Source organism: Astatotilapia calliptera, chromosome 8, assembly GCF_964374335.1.
Source record: "Astatotilapia calliptera chromosome 8, fAstCal68.1, whole genome shotgun sequence".
Taxonomy (NCBI): Eukaryota; Metazoa; Chordata; class Actinopteri; order Cichliformes; family Cichlidae; genus Astatotilapia; species Astatotilapia calliptera.
The window spans coordinates 13,220,734-13,241,912 of record NC_137429.1 but is presented as its reverse complement, the minus strand read 5'-3'; the positions used below and the strand labels follow the sequence as shown (position 1 = coordinate 13,241,912).

Below are 21,179 nucleotides of genomic sequence, written 5' to 3'. Positions count from 1 at the left end.
AATATTTATAAATATTGATTTTAAAAATTACTTCCTTTGGAGTTACCAGGGAAGTCTGAAATCAATAACAAAGGTGAAAAGCACGTTGGTTAAAGTTTACAAAGAAAAACCCAAAAGGGGGTTTTATTCGAGTCATTCTATAGCTGGTTATTTGATTTAAAATGTGCCGAGGAGCTTTCAACAAGCTTGAAGGTCTCCAATTTTTATAGATCGTTATAAAAAGAAGTCCCTGTGAAACTTATAAAAGAAAGAGGAACTTTCTTAACACCACTCCTTTTTTCAGAGCTTCACTTCAGCACTCAGTGAAACCAGAGTTGTAAACAAAGTCATTTTCGCAGTGAATCATTATTCATATGCAGTGTGATATGAATCTGTAAGTGATCAAAGTGATTACATATACCTGCTGGACAAGATGATATCCTGTCTTTTAAAAGTAATCATCAGGAACAAAGTCAAAGACAAAACTCATTACAGTAAAAGACAAGCCTTTATTTTACCAGTTAAAAAAGAAAAGTCCAAAAAAAAGGAAGAAAAAAAAAAAAGGTCTTGTTAATACCGTAGCAAGTTTTTAAACGTAATGTACACATCAGTGACAGAACAGTTAACAGTGGAAGCTATCAGTGCCCCTTTAAACAGGTGGAACAAGTAGGGGAAGGGTTGTACTGATGAATGGATGAATGACAGCAAAGTGTGACTGATGACACGGGTCCAAGATGAAAAGATTTTCCTCCAGATTATCATAAAACCAAAAAATTGCTATACAAGTGTAACATCTGCCTTTTTTTTTGAACTAGTATGTGGATTTATTTAGGACGCTTCACTGATTCTAGTAAGGCACCACTTGAATTTGAATGGGGCAGTGCAACATGTGGATGACGTTTGTGAAGTTGCTTTGAAAAGAACAAAACAAAAACAAAGTGTGGATGTATTCCTATGTGGGTCCGTTTCAGACAGGTGAAAAATGAGTGAAAAGGATGGGGTCAAAAACATTTACAAACAAAGGAAGACGAACATCACTGGGATTTTGCTGCATACACTTTAGGATATACAGTACAATAAATATAAATAGACTCAGGGAAGACTGAAGGACAATGTGTGGACACATAATGTTTTACATTCGAGTCAAATATACAATGAAGAATGGAGAGGAAATAAAAACCCTGCAACTGGATTCTGTATTTGGCAAGAGAGCCGGTAAAATCTGGACGCACACTCATAAGAGAACAGCGTTGTCATTAACAGGCTGTCCTGAGGTCAGATTTGTCACTGAACTTCCACAGAACATCAGCTCTTCCACTAGAGACGTGCAGTCCAAGGAGAACTTTAAACACGTATGCATCGTTACGCTTCTCAAAATAATCAAGACATGATGGCCAGTATGTCCTCACTGTTCATCCCCTTCATAGAGACTGAGGCAGTTTAACAACATGAAATTTCATAGAACATAAATGTCAATTTTGGCAATAGAGACAAGCTCTGCCCAGCTGATGCAAACTGCATCTAAAAGACTTTTTAAAGACTTCATCAATGTTTGAATCCTTCTCAAAGGCTGAGCATCAATGCAAGGGAGTTAATTTAGGAATGTATGCGGTATTTCAAAAGAAGATTTTTTTTAAGTGAGATTTTAACAGGACACTCATAAGTATGAGCATCATGAGGTGACTGTGGGTCCGACTTGACTTTGTCCAGTGTATGGCTCCACTGCTTTAGCCAAACTGGAAAAAGAAATTTCCAGGTCCAGAGTCTGTAATAAATCACAAAACAAATATTCAGTTAGTGTTCAATAAACCTATGTATATATAAAAACCATGGAGTGAAGAGAAAACGTACCTGGGCTGGAATCGAAAGTGAATCCTCCACTGTGGCCACCAAAGAAAGCCCTGAAGATGTTGTTTGCATCAAAATCTGTAGAAACAGGAAGTAGAGCAAGGTTAACATGGAGGATAAAAGGAAGCCAAAGATGGGAAAAGAATGGAAATACAGGAAGGAAAACAATTTATGTGATATATTGCACATATAATTTAAAGAGAAACAGGAACTACAAGTGTTTTTTTTGGGTTTTTTTAAATTTTTATTTATTTTTTTAGTACAGGTCCAATCTGTAACAGATAACTGGACTTAAATGTACAGCCTCATACTGGCAAACCAGTATTAGAACAGTACAGATATTTGTCGATTTAAAAATCAGATATCAGCCAATATTTTTCCTTTTCAGACACACAATGCAAAAAAATTCCCAAACATTTACTTGTTTAGTTCTACTTTGATCAGCTGGTTGTTGCTCTTTTGAAGTTGCAAAGCGCCCTCTGGTGGACAAACTGCAACATCAACACTCCTAACCTTGTCAAAGGGTTTCTTCCATCTCAGCTGTTATATATGTGATACCAGCTGATCAGCAATTAGCCAGTATCAGCCAGTAATTTCAGCCTGCTGATAAATCGTGTACGTCACAGTATGAATTGGACTTCTGCTTTTTTCACAAGGTATGTTGCTCTTTGTTGTATTCTGTGAGAAATATTCAAAACAATTAATATCTTCTGAAACTTTACAGCCAGCTTTCTGGATCACAGCTTTCTAATCACATACAGTGATGCTCTAAGATGAGACTTAGAAACAGTGGAACCTATTTGAGGTGGAAGATATATATAATAACCGTGTTTGTAAAAGCTGATTCATAGTTTCTATGTGGATTAGCACGTACATGTTGTAATTGTCTGCATTTTGGCTATAAATGCATCTTATTTCCTTTTCTGGAGGAGAAAAGGTTGAAAATTTTTGCGTGAGTTGGACCAATCAGCTTTACTACTTTACTGCTGCTTTGCGGCTGATTTCAGCGACTCAATCACTGCTGATAGCTGCAGCTTCTTATAAACTGGCGATGGAGAGTATGTCATTCACTTCCAATAACAACGGCCAACAAAGCCAAGGGACTTCGCCAGCACTCCACCGTCTCCGCACATCTTCTCACATATTTTACACCATTTCTTTTAATTATTTAAATATTTTGTTCATTTTAGTTGAGAAACAAGGTTTTTATGATAAAAATTAGTAGTAAAACTTTAACAATAAACTTAACGATTTTATTTTGTAGTATATATTATAGTTTCTCTTAGGCACACAGATATTAGTTTTGAGATACAAAGTTTTTGGTTTTTTTAGCCATATCACTCAGTCCCATCACCTAAAGGCGACTGACACTTGATTTTGTAGGGACTGTCATGGGATGCCACATTATAAAAGGCCTTCTTACACAAGCAGACATTTTAACTGACATTGCAGAAAATGGTTAATAATGTATGAAAATTTGCCCGTGTTCTGTTAAAGCGTCCCATTAGGTCTTGACAGTTTGACAGCAAGTCAGGGACACGGGGACTTGCTGCATGGAAACATGGAATGAGTTTCTAGAAACTAAATTATGGAAATTAAATTGTACTTTGTACTTTTTTTCTGTGTTGACATGTCTCAGTGTTTAATTTAAATGAGATCCCAAAAAATCTTGGAACTTTCTCATGTAAAACTGGGCAATAATCATATATGAAGTCTACAGAAAACCCAAAACCCTTAAAAAGGTTTTTGCCCTTTTTCAAATGTAAACACGACCATCGTTCAGACAATCATGATCTCCTGGGTTTCCTACTAGGTCTAAAAGATCTATTGGTCTTATTAATTACCCAAGTACAAACAAATGCCTTATAATAAATGACAAAGCCACTGCTATTTCCCACTATGACAGGTCAAAATATCTTCTGGGTTACTCTTCTCTTTAGATGCACCCGTTTCAAAAGCCGATAGAGCACAGAGGGAATATAAATGTACCTCCGCCATCAAAACAGCCGTCATCCTCCAGGTCGTGCCCGTTGTCATAGCGGACCTTCTTCTTCGGGTCGGAGAGGACAGTGAAGGCCTCACCCACTTCTTTGAATTTCTTTTCCTCCTCCTTTTGCACCTCTGGTGTTGCTGAACTGTGACGGTCTGCAAGACAATTTCAACGGTTGTCTACAATAAATCCTCGAGATAAGTGAGACTCAACTGTTAAGTGATGTTGTAGCTCAGCTGGCTCATGATCCTAACCTAATTCACTGGTTATTGTAATGTGTAAAGCACAGAGAAAAAGTGATGCGTTGTCTTGTCATTGGTAGGCCTTGACCTACTGTGTGCACACTGCACTTAAATCTGACCAATACTCTAGGCAGAGCCCTGATTACTGTGAGCTGTACTAGTGTGAACTGTGTGGAAAGACTAGGACAGCTACCTGGGTGATGCATGAGGGCTCGTTTGCGATACGCTTTCTTGATCTCGTCCTCAGTAGCATTCTTCCCGACCCCGAGCACCTTGTAGTAATCTTTCCTTTTGCTCTTCTTCAGCTCCATCTGTGCCTTCTTCAGCATTTGCTTGTGATCTGGAGGGAAAGAGAAATGCAAGCCATGTGAGAAAAACTGAACATTAAATTCAATCAGAGCTTAGGAAAACAAGGAGAGCAGCTCACCTGAGGTTTTCTCTGTCTGATAAACCTTTTCATAGTCCCGTACGGCCTCTTCATATTGCTCTGTGTCCATGTAGCTACAGGTAACACAAGGTCAGACACAAACTTTACAATGCTGAACAACGAAACACACAAAGCATGGAAAACTGACTCAGAATGCCTGTAACATACCACTGAGCTCTTCTTAAGTATGCCTTGATGTAAGTGTCATCTAGTTTGATTGCACTGGTACAGTCTTCAATGGCTTGATCAACTTTCTTCAGCTGTTGATGAAGAGATAATGACAGTGAGCTGACAGGATACAAAGAACCAGAAGACCCAGAATACTACGATTACTAATATTAAGCAAATTATAGCTAACAACGAGAGGAAACTGTGGTATAATGAAACAAGCTTTTACCTTTGCTCCTGCTGTGGCTCTGTTGCAGTAGAGTTTAGCGTTGGTCTTAATGTTGTTGGGGTCTATTGCGAGTGCCTCGGTGTAAAGCTGATAGGCAGCTTCATAGTTGTTGTTCTTAAACGCCTGGTTTCCTTCCTCCTTCTTAGCTTTTAATGCTTTGGCATTCTGGTGAGCAAAGAAGGCACCGATACTTTTCAGGCCTTTTGTTTTAACATTCTTAAAAATCCTTTAATCTATTTGTATTTTCAATGTTTTTTTCAAAACATATTGTGTGCAAACTTGAAGTCTAAAAACATCTCAGATCATTTTTCATCCTTTGAAAGCTGATTTTTGGATTATATTTTAAATTTAGCACCGACTACTTTACTCTGTACCCTTGTTCTTCTGCCGTGTAAACACACGGCCAAGGTTGCTTATCTTGTCACAAATGACTGCAAAATAATCACCTGAAGTGTCTATAGTGTCAACAACATTTGTGCTTGTACACACATAGAAAGAAATATGGGGACCCATTTAGAAGGACCTTGAAAAAGGTCATATGGTGTTTTACCTTAAAGCAAAGCTCCTTGAATTTAATCAATCATCTTCTTTTGATCATCTGCCTCCATCTCACCCTATGACTAGCATCCTACTCTGTCACATCAACCATCTGGTTGTCCCCCTTCACTACAATCACAAGCTTCCACTGAGGTCTTCCCTTTTTCCTCCTGCCTGGCAACATCCTTTATCTGGTATACCTCCTCTGCACAAGTCCAGACCATCTCAGCTTGCCTCTCTAACTTTGTCTTGCATTCTTAGTTTGCAACTGTGGAACTTCAATACAAAAAGAACTTGCAAACATTGAGTTGTAGGTGGCATTATCAACAATCTTACCCTGCAGGCCAGTCGGGCTTTTTCATGGTCAGGTGCCATTTTCAGAGCCTGGACAAAGAACTGCACCGCTTTATCGATGCAGTCCTCATAATAAAGACACAGGCCTCGAACGTACAGCGCGTCTGCATTTGTAGAATCCATTCGCAGGATGTCACTGTAAAGAAAAGGCTGGCTTTAAAGAATGGCACAAAGAAGTGGAATAAAAAATAATGACTGTCCATCACAGCTGCTCTTACCTTGCTACAGACTGAGCTTCTGGATAGCGTCCAAGCAGAGCGAGACATTCTGCTTTGAGGATTTTGAAGCGGTGGCAGGCAGAAGCCAAAGCTAAGGCCCGGTCCATGCAGTACACCACCTGAATCAGGGCCACAACCAAATACTACACAGTTATACCCCCATATTACATTCAGAAACTGGAAAAACTGAAATATTTGGAGCTTTGTGAAAACTAACAATCCATGCATCCACTGGATAGGTCACCATCCATCACAGCGCGCAGTGGCTGTTGTCTTTGTAATAAGCTAACATTATGGCAAATAAAAAAGAAAACAAAAAAAAAACAGCAATTTCTTTTGCTCAATATTTGATTTAATTACCTGAAGAAACAAGTTATTTAACTTTAAGACTGAGGGATTTTCTTTAACTTTAAAATTTATATGAAAAAAATCTAATAAATGAATAAAAACAAAGCGATGTGGAGGTGGTGGAGGACGCAGGTTCATCCGGTCGGAGTTAGGCTCTGACTCTGAGATTTGGCACTATAGCACATCTCGCAAGTGCAACTGCCGGTCCCTGCTGGCTTGCCACCACCGCGGGATTTCTGCAGTGGAGATGGGAACGTAGAGAGGGGCCCGGCGGCAGCAGACTTGCGTGCCTCAGCGACCAGCAAGGTAGCTAGCCGGAGTCGCCAGCCAATTGTCGCATTCCACCGATATCAGTCTGCATGTGACACTGAGTAATCTAGAGACAGAGGCAACTGTTAATACTTCCACAGGTTCACCTCAGAAACTGTGACAGTTGTTTCTTCTACAAAGATTTTGTTGCCTGAAGGCTTTCTGTTAGAATCATATTGTACTCAACAGCGAGTGAGTTTGAGTGTTTAGGGAGAGCTGAAAAGGAAAGGATTTACACAAACTCGCACGCACGCACAGGCTTTGTGATGAGAGCCCATTTTCTTGTTTTCATAATCATTTAATGTCAAAATTGTACTTTTCATATAAATATGAGTAATAGCAAAGTCCAACATGTAAACGCTAAAATTTTATCTAATCACACAGACATATGACAAAATCCTTTTCCAGCATATTTATGTTTTGGTGACAACCACACACTCATACAGTGGCAAACAAAACTCAATTTATAATTTACAAGAATGCTAAAAAACAAGAGAAAGTGCATAAATTACCTTTCTGAAATCCCGCTTTTCAAAGCCAAAATCTGCCATCCGCTGATATTCCAACAGTGTTGCTGCATTATTTTTCTAAAATTAATAAAAACAACAATAATTACTAACCAATGGATTCACTCAAATATTTAGCTCAGCATGTGATCCTACTCAATGCTTGTTTTTATATAGTAATTAAATTAAATGATTAAAGCTTCCCACCTCCTGCTGGGCCTCTCTATTGCTCGGCTCCAGTTCCAAAACCTTCTGAAAGCAGCGATTGGCTGCCATGGCATTTCCCAAAGACAGGTGGCACTTGCCCTCACGTAGATGCCCCTATGAGATGGAACGGACATTTCTCAGAACATCATTACCGTGCACTGCATGATGTGCGAAGCGGACAATACAAGTGATGTTCGATATGTCACAAGCAGTTCAAACTCACCTTCATGAAACAGTCATCCAGACGCACAGCCTGCTGGGAATCTTCTAGAGCCTCCCGAAAGCGGCAGAGCATCATGAGGGTGGCTGCCCTGTTCCCATAATAACTGGCATTTTTGGGGCATGCATCTTCAGATTTAAAAAAAGAAAAGAAAAAAAAGAATCATTTATGTGACAAAAACAAAATGATACAGGTGCATATCAGAGACCAACATCTGGGCTTGCCATCACTGACAACTGGAGTGTTTCAGCATCATCAGAAAATAAAAATAAGAAGGTAAACTCTGACTTCCCCATTTTTTGTTTTTCTTTTGTCCCAACTTATATGATTACAGGATGGTGTGCAGCTGAATCAGCCACTGCCAAACTAAAATCATGTGCCAACAATCAGTGCATGACTGTACCGCAGGCCTTTATTGGGACTGTTCACTGGCAGCATTTCTCAACAGCAAAGTATGAAGAAATGTCGAGTGGGCGTCGTTGGGTGTTTAGAGTCAACAATGTGACAACTTAAAATCAAGCCACCGAGTATACTCACCAATGGCCTTGGTGTAATAGTTGAAAGCCTGAGAGTAATCCTTCTTGCTGTAGTATGCATTGCCTTGCTCTTTGAAACTTTCAGCCAGACTGGAGAGTGGAGAAAAAGACATAATTAATTAAAACTACTCAATAAACCAGAAAACTAATAAACCACTTAATTTCCCCCTTGAAGGTGGAGATATACAGGAAGCGTTTAAACAAACTACTGTCCCCCCGAACCCCCCTATAAACCTTTTTATTGTAGTTTCCACTGATGGCTGAAATTCCTGACTGTAACTGAATGAATGACCTTGACTATAAAACAGTGATACTTCTTCTAGTACCAGTTTTCACTTTTCAGGGAATTTCCAGCCTGCAAAGTGTCCACAAGGACTCGACTGTCCTTCACCTAGAACTAGGACAGCAGATCTGGGTACATACAGTCCTGACTACTGATAGCTCAAGTACTAAACATAGCCATGAAATTCACCGGCTGCAGTCTTTTCATAAGTGCCAAGTGTTAAAGGAGAACTCAATACTGATTCTCATGTATGACTTAATGTAGCAGTTTTTATGTAGCCCAAAATGTACCCAGGTACAATAAAAGTACTTTTCCGATACAGTAAATGTGGGTGCTGTTGCGACACTTGTTAGCCACACCTAAGAATGCAGACACAAAAACCCCAACATGCAACAAACTCAAGCAAACAATATTAAACCACTTTAACTGAGATGAAACAAGTCCAGGTGACTCACAAGTGGATCAACCACAAATCACACATACCTGAATGAACTAGGTTTCATGAGGAATCAGAAACTAATAATTACTTTCAAACGGCCTGCTATAGTTACTATATTATTTTTAAGTTAGGGGTTAGGGTTTAGTCTTTTTTTTTTTTTAAGTGATAGTGTCTGCAGTTTGTTGTTTCACTTAAAGTGAACAAACACAAATGAGAATTCTTATTTGGTGTAAATTCAAAATAAAATCAATTATCTGTATTCTATTCTTCATTTAGAAAAAGGATAGCATTATATTTTTAAAAAGAAATAATGCAAAGCCATTAAATGTCTTCATGAAATATAAAAAATTCTTTAGAAGTATGTGATGTGTTAAAGCCAGGATCCCACCAAACCAGAGTTATGTTTAAGTTCTACCTGTGGCGTTTCTATCTTCCTGTGAAAACCTGCATGCCTTAACTGTGAACAACAGTCCAACATAGCGATGGATACTAATAAGACCATATAGATGTTTATAGAACCTACTTTTTAAATGGATTTCCTGATTTATTTTTGGACAATGGTCTGTATATAGGGAAAACATAAAAGTTGTATTATCTCTGAGTCTACACAATGTAGAAAAAGCTTGAATTCTTTCCGAGTTTGACGTCAAAAAAAAAAAGAAGCTTGGAGGCATACAACAACAATGGAATAATTTGATCCATTTCAATTGAGCTATGGATTTTTGCAGTTTAACAGTGAAAATGGAATCAACTCAAAATTTTAAATTACGTGAATAAACCTGGTGTCTAACTTCAAATCGCTCAACCTAAACTGTCCCTGTGTACTCATTCCTGTACATTCTGATCATTCTCAGTGAAAATCTTGCCAGCTTTAAGTTTGCCTCCTTTCTTTTTGTTTGTGCCACCGCCTCCAAACCACACATCATCACTGTCTCACTACCATTTTGTTGTCACTGCTCCACCCTTCCAGCACTCTTTTTCACTGCTCCAAATATTTTGGTTACTTTGATCCCCGATTTTGAAATTCCAAATAATTAATTTTAGATTTCTGAAAAAGACACGATGGGCAACAGTTAGCTATTTTTTTGTTTAACTTTTTTAGCCACAAGAGTTATAAATGATTTTCCAAGGATTACTTGCCCAATCGGTTTTCTTCCTATCAAACTTTAATATTAGGATAATTCTACTAAAGCAAAATTAGGCTTTGCGGAGTGACTTTGCTCATTAATATGCCCGCAAATCATTAAAGGAATCAGGTGGCTTTACTGTGTTCGATATAAAGTCCACGGAGCTTCCTCTTGCGACCATTTGATAACAATAATGCGTTACAAGTTTTAGTTAAAGAAACCCAACTTAAAAACAGGTCAAAAATATTTCTATTACAATCCTGAAAATAATTTCCTCCCGCACACTGAAGTCACATTTTACATTTACGGTACGATTAATCCAGGTCTCACTCAATCCTACATTTTAATCTTTCAAGTCCATCGTTACGTAAGCCAGACAAGGTATAACACCTAACAGTACTTTTATTATCCCACGCAGGTGCGTTACGGTGTATTTAAGCGGAAATGCAACAAAGGCCGCTTGCACGAAAGGAGACCAAAAAAAAAAACATGTTTGCGTGCAAAGCGCACGTTGATGACTCGTTTCCGATGCGATTCACCCGGGTGAGCTGAGGGTGCGAGGCGCTCATGCTCGATTCCCTTTAGGTGCAGAACCTTCGGCATAGTCTCGTTACTGTTTGAATACAGTAAAATGGCATGAAACCTCTCGGGAAAGTATTGAAAACAAGTAATCACTTCAAATTAAGGTTATGAAGGCTTTTGCTGATCATACCTGACAGTCTCTTATGGAAGTTTCTCGAATATGAAAGCTGGAACTGCTAGTGTGCAATAAATAAGATGCTTTAAGGATGAGACTTAAACACATATTGACATACAGCTCAATGACGCCCAAAGGGGTTAGGCGCACGTGAATTATCGGATACCTCACATTGACCATGGCAAAGCACGCCAGTTCACCTGGTTTTGTTTTGTTCTCTTAACGAACAATCTGGCGAGCTGCCCGGCTGTCTAATTTGAGTTCACAATTTTATTTTTAATGTAAATTCCCCAAACAATAACAAAGCAAATACCCGAAATTTCTAAAAAGCAAGATTTAAGAACGCTATCGCGTTAAGCTAGCACGGTTAGCTTGGCTCCGGGGTGACCGAACTGATGTTTCCGAGCTCTGTCAGCTAACCGGCTAATATCACTCGGGTTATTTTCACTCCACATACGCATCACAGTGAAACCCGACGAGTAGGTATACTTTTACCGTTCAAGGTCCTCCTGGTTGCAGATTTGTGGCTCTGTTTCTACCGGCACGTCGATGTCAACAGCTGCCATTTTTTCTGGAAAATACTGCTGTGAATTGACGTAATTTCCGGAAATGGCTATTTGTGTCAATTAAAAAAAAATAGGTCACCATAAAAAGAAAAGAAAACAGTAAAATGTACAACACGAGGTTTTATTAGTTCTTATAGCGGGATACGTGTCTGTAGCAGTAGTAGTAGTAATGATGTCCATTTATTTCATGAACAAAATGTTATAGATTTATGAGAATTCGGTGCGATTGGTGGTTTGGACTTTTATTTTGAAGGATGTATATAGGCACGTCCTATTCTAGGTTTCATAACTTCATTATTTGCTTCCCTGCTGTTATCAGTGTTAATTCTCTTATTTGTATTTACAATATATACACATCCCTACACACTTTCCAGGAGTGGGCTCGTTAATATTCCTAGGAAGTGCCGAAAAAACATTCATACATATCAATGTGTCTAAATGTAGGTTATTTTCTGGCAATACTAAAAGTAAAATAGTCTTTTTATGTTACCAAAAGTAAAAAAAAGAAAATAAAAATAAAAATAAATTAACCAGTAATATGATGCTGTTAGCTTTAAACCTTCAAATCATCTATATACCTTCACTTGTATTTTACTTATTAATTTATTTCTTTGTGTTCACCCGGGAGCATGCAGACTTTTCCAGATAAAATAACCCACAACTGTACGTGTGGATATGGATTTTCCTATCTTATAAATCTGCTTATGAAAGTGCTCAATATGCAAACAATAGCATTTATTCCAGACTATAAGGTCTAGGTAACAAGAATGACTGTAAATACTTTATTGCACCAGTAATTAGATGTCGTTTCTAAATATTATATGCCATCATTATAAAAATCCCGATAGCCACAGTTCTTTGTAATCTTTTTTAAACCAATCTCTATGTCAAAAAAAGGTACCAACATCTGTGTACTCTTAGGTTACACTATTTTATACTTTTTTGCCCACCACTAGAGGGCACTAAGCTATTAAAATACAGGCACAAGGAACAGATCAGCTGCGACTTAATCTGGTAAAAATATTTCAAATCCTCAGTGGTCAATAATTCACCACATGTGTAATTTCTTCTACAACCCGTAGACTCATGTCATATGACGCATTCATTTTATTTGATTATAAATACAATAATTCTGAACCCCGTTTTGTATCAATCGACTGTGTTATTTTATGACATGTATCCACTATGAAATTATAAAAAGAAGAAAAAGACACTTGTTTGCCTGTAAAGAAAACACAAGAACAACGGTTTAAAAACCAGGGCTATTTATAAGTTCATATAGAATACAGTATCAACATTTTTTTTTACCACATAATAATTTACATTATTGCAATTGATGCACAGTTACACTAGTCATTAATTGTATTGGGTGACACTTAAAAATACATATTGCTTAGGGTGATTCAGCACAGCCATGTAGGATAGAGATTTCTATAATGAGAGGACACTGTTTTTCTTTTAAATACACTCTATAAATAATAATTATAATATAATGTTAAAGACACTTTAAAAACTTGTGGATAAAGCCTTTTGATATGATGAATAACACACATCCATCCATCTGTTCATATTGCACAAACAGCATCAAGCTGCTACAGTTTGTTAATTCACTGGAAATACTTGAAGTCCCCTTCTTTAGCTTTTCTAAGGCAGCATAAAAAAAACATTAGATAAGTTGCTAGATATAAGGAGTGTGTTGTTCAATGGATTGTATTTATCAAGATTTCTAATTTTGATTTTTGATTATTACAAATACACTGCACTATTGTTAAAACAAAACACTCTTATATCTAAATACAACTACATTATAGTGTGTTTTAAACCATTTATGTTTAAATAGTGCTTATACCCGCTACCGTAATTCTGGGGACTTTAAGTGTTAATGTCTATGAAGCCATCTAAAATTCTCCTAAAAAACATGCATCATAGTGGCTCCTGTCATCAGAGTTTTGGATTACCGAGTTCCAATTTAGGGAGCCAATCTATGATTGAGGGTCGCACAGTAAAGACCGACGTGTCAAACACTTGTAACACTTATGTGTATATTCAAAGGATGGTGGTTAACTGGTTTAGAACTTTTAAACTATTGGTATTTGTCAGTGTTATGAAGATTTATTCTTCTAGTATGGCCAGAACAGAGTTTCAATTAAAGAAACATTCCCTTGATCCTTTGCTCTGATGTATAATGGTAAGACATGGACGGTAGTAGTGCACACTTTCCATGTAAAATGCTTTCAAGCACAGCACTCTTACAACCTTCAGTATCAAATAAATTATAAAAAAAAAGGCATTTTGTATTTGTTGATGGCTGTAAAATTGTAACATTTGTCAGGGTTCGTTGTCGTCATTGTCGTCGTCTCAGCCTGACAAGTTACAGATCTGCACTTTTTTTGTCATATGTTGGCATATGGAAATCAACAGTTTTCCTGGGAGTTTCAGATTTAGTTATGAAAACTTAAGCAAAGATAAAGTGTTTTTCTTCTTCTCCCAGAGTACAACTTCCCAAAATTAAAGAATTCTTTTGGCAACAAACACTGTGTAACACTTAAACACCCTAGTGTATTAGTTTCTTATCATTTTATAAATAAAACTAGAGGATGCTTATTCTTATGGCTTCCAGAGGGGTCCAGACCCCGGGGAACATGCACTCAACAGTTTGCTGACAGGAGACAGCTGAGCAATGGTCCTTCCATTTTTAAGTATGAGACGCTGGTCAGTCAGCGCCAAAATCTCAATCCACACCAGGGGATTGTGCCTTTTGCTCTTATGACTTGGCAAACTTGACATAATATGTTGTCCCCACTCTCTCTGTGTAGTGTCCTTGTCACTCAGAGGGGGCTGTGATTTGTTCTCAGAAGACCAGTTTAATCTTTTCTCCCAGTTTTGGCTAGGTTAGGTCAGAAGTGCTGTTGGTCCTTCAGCATCATGCTCCCTGCTAGTAAGGAGAGAAGATAATAGGAGCATGTGTGGCCCTCAGCGGTCCTGGGGCAGGCCTGAAGAGCGTGGGGCTGATCAGGGGACCCTGGATTATGGCTGTAGGGCCCGGTGGCAGCCGTAGTGCCAACGGTCCAGACGCCATGGCGCACAGGGCAGCTGGATTAAGGGGGCTGGTCAGGAAGCCCGGTGGCAGGGCCTTGGATAGCTGCTTCTGTAGGGCCAGTTTAGTCTGAAATCAAAGACAAGAAAAAGTGTTCAGCCTGAACAAGCATCTGTAAAGCTGTACTTACACACAGTGATGCTCAGAGTTAAATGCACATGTCAGCATTGTTGCAAAAAATGCTGACAGGTGCAAGAGACAGCACTTAATTTGCATCTGACAAGTTTGTGTATGTTTTGTTTGTGCTGTAAGTGATCTTGGATGGCCATCTGTGATTTAGACAAAAATAAAAGTGGACAAATGTGTGTGTGTGTCTGTATGTGTCTGTGTGAGAGAGAAATTCTCACCGCTAAGACAGCACTGGGCTGTAGTTTATTATAGGGGGTGAACTTCGCCTTGACAGGCTTCCCAGCCAAACGCTCTTTGTGTCTCCTGCTGTTCATGTGCTAAAAAAAGGACAGAAAGGAAGGAATAAAGTCATTTTGTCAAGACAGCTCACACAAACTCCCAAAGAGTTACCTTGTAGAGTATAAAGAGTAGTCATCCTGCATTTTTAGCATTTGGACATTGACAGGTGGTTTATGCAGCAGTAAAATTAGCAAAGTAAAATAGTAGGATAAGCATTCGTACCTGTTTCAGCTGTGACTCTGAGTTGACAGACACTTGGCACAGTTCACAGTGAAAAGGCTGATTGTTTACACCAACTGGTCTTGCTGGTCTGGCTTTGCTGCCCATTCGCTGCTTAATTCGACAGGCGGGTCTGGATGATGATGTCATCTTGACCCTACGTTGTGGCTGGCTGGTATTCTGACCGTCCAGCATCTGCTTGTGCTTAGAGCCTGATTCAATCAGTACCAATCAGACCGGAAGAACAGAATGTTAAATAATATTATTAATAAAGAATAAAAACATTGAAAGGGCAAAAAACAAAGAGATGAACTACCTACCGCTACAATGAGCCTCCAGCTGGGAGCTAGAATTGACCGTCACTTTGCATGTAGGGCAGTGGAGATGTTTTTTGTTGCTCTTGGACTCTTTAACCTCTTCCACCTTCACTGTTTCCTCCTCACCTCCTGTGGAGCTTCCCTGAGGCTCAGACTGTGGTGCTGAACTGGTGGCTGAGCTGCACCCTTCCACATGTGGAACGTTTGAGGGAAGGTCAGAAGACTGAGAGCCCGGGGAAACATGGGGGGATAGGTGAGGAGAGGCTAGCAACGAACAGTCCGTGGATGAAGTTTGTGAAGAGGGAGTGGCAGCCAGTGAGCTCCCTTTGCTGATTTCCATTTGCTGCTGTGCAGAAGTGGATGACGTGACTGGGCCTGTTAACACATCAAGTCGTGCCAAGGCTTATTTTTATAGCACATTTTAAACAACTTTAATTCACCAAAGTGCTGCACAGGTTATACAAAATGAACATAAACATAAGAAGAAAGCCTTTCATCATGGGTATACTGACCAAACTAGCCTTTTTAAGGAAATACTAGAATCTAATTTGTTTTCCAGTGGAGAGTCATTAATTACGAGGCTACAGCTGCCTAATGTGGCAAAAACAATCCGTTGAGAGCAGTCAAGGTACCACGACAAGGTGACTGAAGGGGAAGTTAAGAACGGCAAAGGGGTGAATATTATTATGTAGATTCACCCCTTCATTATGCATTAATGATACAAATGGAAGTACAGTAGCATTTTGACTAAATACAATTCCCTGACTTATGTCACACTATTTAAATTAATATTTGGGCCAAACTGCCAGGCAACAACTGCTGACCTTGTTATGAGAATACAAATGTGAGTTCTGCAATTATCCAGCAAACTGCTGTAGGACTACAGTGGATTTTGTACACCCCAAAATTCAGAAACATGAAAACCAGAAATACTGGCGCTGATTCTTATATTCAAGTTCCTATCAGTGAAAGCATCACATAATTGTTCCCAAAGGCCTCAAGGTTGCATGCAAATGAAAATAATACTGGTTTAGACCGCAAGCATAATGTATTTTATAGAGGAAAATGTAAGTTCTTCTCTGCAGCACATCTTTTGTTGTTTGGCACTAATACTTTCCTATAGAGTCCATAAAGCTGTAAACTGAGATGCTGAAAGGATAAATGAGGGGTCAATCCCCTTTTTGATGCCAGAAGTCAAAATGTTTCAAAGAGCTGCACTGCTATCACGCAGGGGCAGGTGATTACTCTCTCGTCTCTGTTGGTTTCTCATTATGACCATCAATTTTACATAGAAGTAGCAAAATAATTATAAGATAACACATACTGTAATGTTAAATTAAACTTGATCCAATGTTAATTGAATGTTAATCTGATTTTAAACAGACAGTTAACAGAAAGTCCAGACTTTTTCTGGGGGGTATGAAAAATAGAGTATATTACCACTAATTACAAAGAATGCAAATGCTAAGATATATTTTTATTGTAATATAAGAGACTAAATGCAGCAGATTAAGCTACAGACTGAGACCAGTCTGTAAAGGTATCACTAAAATCCCATTTTCATGAGGGTTTCATGCTTAGACTCACTGTTTTTAAATTTCAAATACATTTTAGATGTTTTTGTAAATTTATTTATGCATTTATGGCCACACCTCGTGTAATTTTTAAACTTACATAATTATTTGATTTACATGAAACATGATTTCTTCACAGTCAAAGTATGAATAATGCATTTTCTTGACTTAAGTTATTTCTTTAGAAAAGAACCAGGCCCTGACCTCCCTGTGCAACTTTTTCTTTGTTCTCATCCTTTCATATAATCCTGCTATTATACTTATATTACACTCATCTCTCTTTAATTTTCATATCTTTTCTGCTTTTCCCCCCTGCCATCTCAATCATTCTTCCTTTGTCCCTGCGTCTCGCTGTCATTCGTTCGCTCTCTCTGCCGAAGCTCCCTCTGTCACCATCAATCAACAACCATGGCAACCACCGAATGTAACAAGCTTATCATTATGTGGTTAGAGGGAAATTGATAGGCGCTGGAAGAAAATGGAAGAGAGAGGATCAGTAATGAAAAGGAAAACCGACAGAGGAGAGAAAAAAAGATGGTGAGTTTTTAGTCAGGAAGAATGAGAAGTTGAGTGACTAATGACTAGAAAGAAGTAAAAAAGCAAATAGCAAAGTCATTAGTCTTTGCTGTTAATGCAACTATACAGCCAATAGCTATAAAGTTAACAGTATGGAAAGGACATGGGTCAGTACTGGTAAGCACTAATGTCCCCATATTTTTTCTGGGGATTTGTGGTCTGTGGATTTCATTGAAGAAATAAGTGAAAAATTAACAGGGGGAAAAAAAGATCAATTGGTAATGATTTCTGCTGGCCTTCTCATTGAAGAACTCCAAGATCTACTGAAGCACAAATAAGTTAATTAATCAGATCAGAACCCATTTTCAGTGCAAAAATATGAAAAACAAAACAAAACAAAAAAAAAAAATTTTTCTAAAAGACACATTTCAATTCTACCATCTATGCAGTAAATCTTAAAAAAAAAAAAAGCAGCTGGAAAGAAATGAAACCCTGCTATGCTATTCTTTGCTACATCCATTAGCCACCACTGCTGGCTACATCCAGACCATTGTTTGATTTTGAAAAGAATACTCGTGGGCAAATATTACCCGTACTTCTGACCGATTTTCCATAATTTTCTACACTGTTTGACATGTCCAAAGTGACAGCACCTCATTAAATAACAGGAATAAGGAACTTGGATGTGGGACTCGTATCACTGTTGAATAAAAAGCTGACAGTAACACTACCACATCTCTCTGTAGATGGAATCTCTGCTGAGGTGCTTTAAGGCTCCTCATCTTGCCGAATGTCTTAGCTTGATGGGAGTAATTACCTGTCTGACGGATCCAATGATAGTAGGACAGGTAATAGCTGGTAATTAACCAGCTGAGTGGCAGCTACCAAGCCTTAGTGCTTACGTCTCCCCAATTACATCTAATTACTCAGAGCGTGGCAAGAGGACTGGCTTTAGAAAAGAAAAATGTATACCTGTTTTGTCTTTCGATTGCGAGTCTGTTGGCCCAGTTACTCCTCCCATCACACCCTTGTCCCTATCTCTGTCTTTGCTTGATATTGATTGACTCTGTCCGTTCTTCTGCCGATTCCTCTGGGTCTCCAAGGCCTTTAGCTTGCGAGCATGCTTGTGACCTTTGTAGTGGGCCTCTGCCTGGGTCTAGCAATCACACATACACACAGAGGCGCACGCAAACACACACACACACACACAGAGGAATGTTCACACAAGGGCAAAACAAGCAAAGGGGAAAGTCAGCGTAGAGTATATGCACAGAATGACTGATTAAATTAGTGAAGGACAGCACGAAATCAGTAAACTGTAATAGTTCCATCTGTTCCACTGCTTTGACTTCACATGCTCTTATAAATTTAGGGGAAAAAATATGCGTTTAAGCATTTGACTCTGAGGGAGAATCACATCACCATTTTGATAATCATCATTGTCATGATGATGCACAAATGAGCATCAGTTGGACTAATGGCATCTCATGAGCATCCTCTGAGCTCACTGGCTCATCTTTCCACTGATTCGTTCTGACACAAAATGGCCCGTGTCCGTTACACTGTGACACAAAATGACCTCTGTGCCTCCCTCTGTAAGAGAAAACACATTTGTGGCAACGAGACAGCAGACACATGCAGATATGTGTGATCCCCATATGACTCTGGATATCTGTAGACAAAGCTCTACGGAAGAAGATCTGCTTCCAGCTTCATGTCAGAGTATACCAACAGTGAAAACAGCCGAAGCAGGATAAAAAAACTTGTACGTCCAAACAACATTAAATTTTAGTATTTAATATACAAGAATTATCTTTAGGAAACAAAATAAAGGGAAAAAAACAATTTTGCTAATTATTTCATTAATAAATACAATAAATCTTATATAGGTGTCCTGCTGAATATTTACATGACATCTTTTATAACCAAGCCATCTCCATGACGACTGATTTGCAAACTTTATTTTTTGAATAGAGACAAAAGAAACTTCGTTCGATTTTATTTATTTATGAATATAACTGTGAGTCATTTACATAGATTGTGAAATATATATATGATGGTAAATTACCAAAGATTAGTTGGCAAAATATTGCTTCAGCAACTTAACCAAACAATCCAAAACATCATGAATACAGAACAAGCAGTACTCAAAGGATAAGTTGGTGACAGCCGATACTTTTCTTGACATGTCAAATTAAAAACATGTAATTTAATTTAGCCCTTTGATAGACTAGGGACCTGTCCAGGGTGTACCTGCCTTTGGTCACATGACAGGTGGGACAGGCTCACCCCTTCATCCCCTCAGCCAACAACCTTGAATTGAATAAGTGGAAGAAAATGAACGGAATAATTATGTGATTTAATTGTTACCTCTTCCCCTGATAAAGATGACATTTGACGACCTCCCCTTTTCCCATGTGTTGACACTTGAGTATATATCAATAAAGACATGGTTTGACCACAGTTAGAATAGTTTCTTGGGTTTTTCCAAGGGTAGCTGCATAGGCAGGGACCACCCTCACTAACTTCTGATGCAAATGGAGTCATTTTGTTCCTTAAGCAGGCCTGAAATATGACCGAAACCTCTCAGTTCAGAGAAGAGCTTCAAGGGTTACTTCTAGTAGGCTTTCAACAGGTTAAATGTCTGCATTTGCCATTTTCCTCATGCAGCATAATAGTTACATGATTCATACTTAATTCTTATAATTATACTGCATAAGAATATACTAAAAGTTGGCATTTAGATGAGTAAATGATAATATGAGACATAAAATCCTTTTTTCTCTCTTTATGTATGCATACCATGTGTTTTAAATACAATATACCTAATACAACAAATAAAAATAGACTCTATAAAATAAAAGCTGTTTAAGTAACCTTTTCTAAAAAGGACAGAATGAAACTGCATGGGTCAGTGCTGAGATATTGGAGTTAAATAACCTTTAATGGTTTTGTTCTTTTCATGGCATTGACTTATATAACAATAAGAAAAATATGATGACATAACCACACTTATCCTTTAAGAGCACATATTTTTTTGCAACCCCAGTGCCTTTCTGTATAAGAAAGACACGAGTGCACTTCCTAAAGAACGGAGAATCAGTGAGACAAGACTTCAAGTATCTGGCTTCACACAAGGCTGTTAGATAATTTGTAATTGCTCAAATTATCCATACCAGTTTCAAGGCACACACTGTACATCCCTTGCTAATGCACATTCAAATTCATAGTGCGCAGACATGATCTTTAGGTGAGCACAGATTGTGCATAGAGTGGTGGGGTAGAGGTCTCCCTGTCAACACTTTGCATAAAGCTTGGACTCCTACACAAACAGAAAGGGTGGCACCATGGGTCAAAGTGTGTGGTTGGGAATGGAGGGCTGAGCAAAGGGTATACAAGCCCTTTGGCTACGTTGAATGTCAGTGCACACCAACCATTCAGCGTGATTTTCCACTGAGTCAGGCGGACGACTCTGCTGTCATCTGCATACTGCCATACTATCTGGCATGCCAGTGTAGTATGAGTTCACCATGTTCCACCATAGCATCGTTGAAAGAAAAACGCATGGAATAAGAATCCCAGGACTGCAAGACCAAGATCTTCAGTTAGAGACACCTGAAGGAGACCGATGACCTTCATTCAAGCTGCTTTATGCATTTGTCACATCAGTGATGCTCTTCACACACAACAAGCAACTGTCTACGGAGCAGAAAAATTAGGTCATATCATATATGATCTGCTGATCTGTCAGACCTTCATGCTTTTTAGTGAGTTCAGCAGCTTTAAAGGAATAATCTGGAATTTTTACACCAATCCCA

The 21,179-nt window shown here is 38.6% G+C and overlaps 2 protein-coding genes across 3 annotated transcripts in view; both read right to left on the bottom strand.

The window, feature by feature from the left end:
* Positions 1-468: 468 nt before the first annotated feature.
* On the bottom strand, positions 469-11,291 carry LOC113028420 (dnaJ homolog subfamily C member 7-like). Its single transcript, XM_026178666.2, has 14 exons — positions 11,160-11,291; positions 8,120-8,208; positions 7,586-7,710; positions 7,363-7,476; positions 7,162-7,236; positions 5,993-6,111; positions 5,757-5,910; positions 4,884-5,048; positions 4,655-4,746; positions 4,487-4,560; positions 4,253-4,399; positions 3,817-3,972; positions 1,831-1,905; positions 469-1,744 (listed from the first exon to the last, which is right to left on the bottom strand). Exons 1-14 carry the CDS (start codon positions 11,228-11,230, stop codon positions 1,707-1,709), a joined length of 1,494 nt encoding a protein of 497 aa, XP_026034451.1. The 5' UTR covers positions 11,231-11,291; the 3' UTR covers positions 469-1,706.
* Positions 11,292-13,938: 2,647 nt separating this feature from the next.
* LOC113028419 (zinc finger protein 385B-like) overlaps positions 13,939-21,179 on the bottom strand; it is an 86,812-nt gene continuing 79,571 nt past the window's right edge. For both annotated transcript variants that reach the window (XM_026178664.2, XM_026178665.2), the window contains 5 exons: positions 18,334-18,517; positions 15,275-15,646; positions 14,958-15,166; positions 14,675-14,773; positions 13,939-14,396 (listed from right to left, as the gene is read on the bottom strand). In XM_026178664.2, coding sequence (XP_026034449.1) covers positions 14,166-14,396; positions 14,675-14,773; positions 14,958-15,166; positions 15,275-15,646; positions 18,334-18,517 — 1,095 coding nt within the window. In that variant the 3' untranslated portion in view covers positions 13,939-14,165. The remainder of the gene's footprint in view (positions 14,397-14,674; positions 14,774-14,957; positions 15,167-15,274; positions 15,647-18,333; positions 18,518-21,179) is intronic.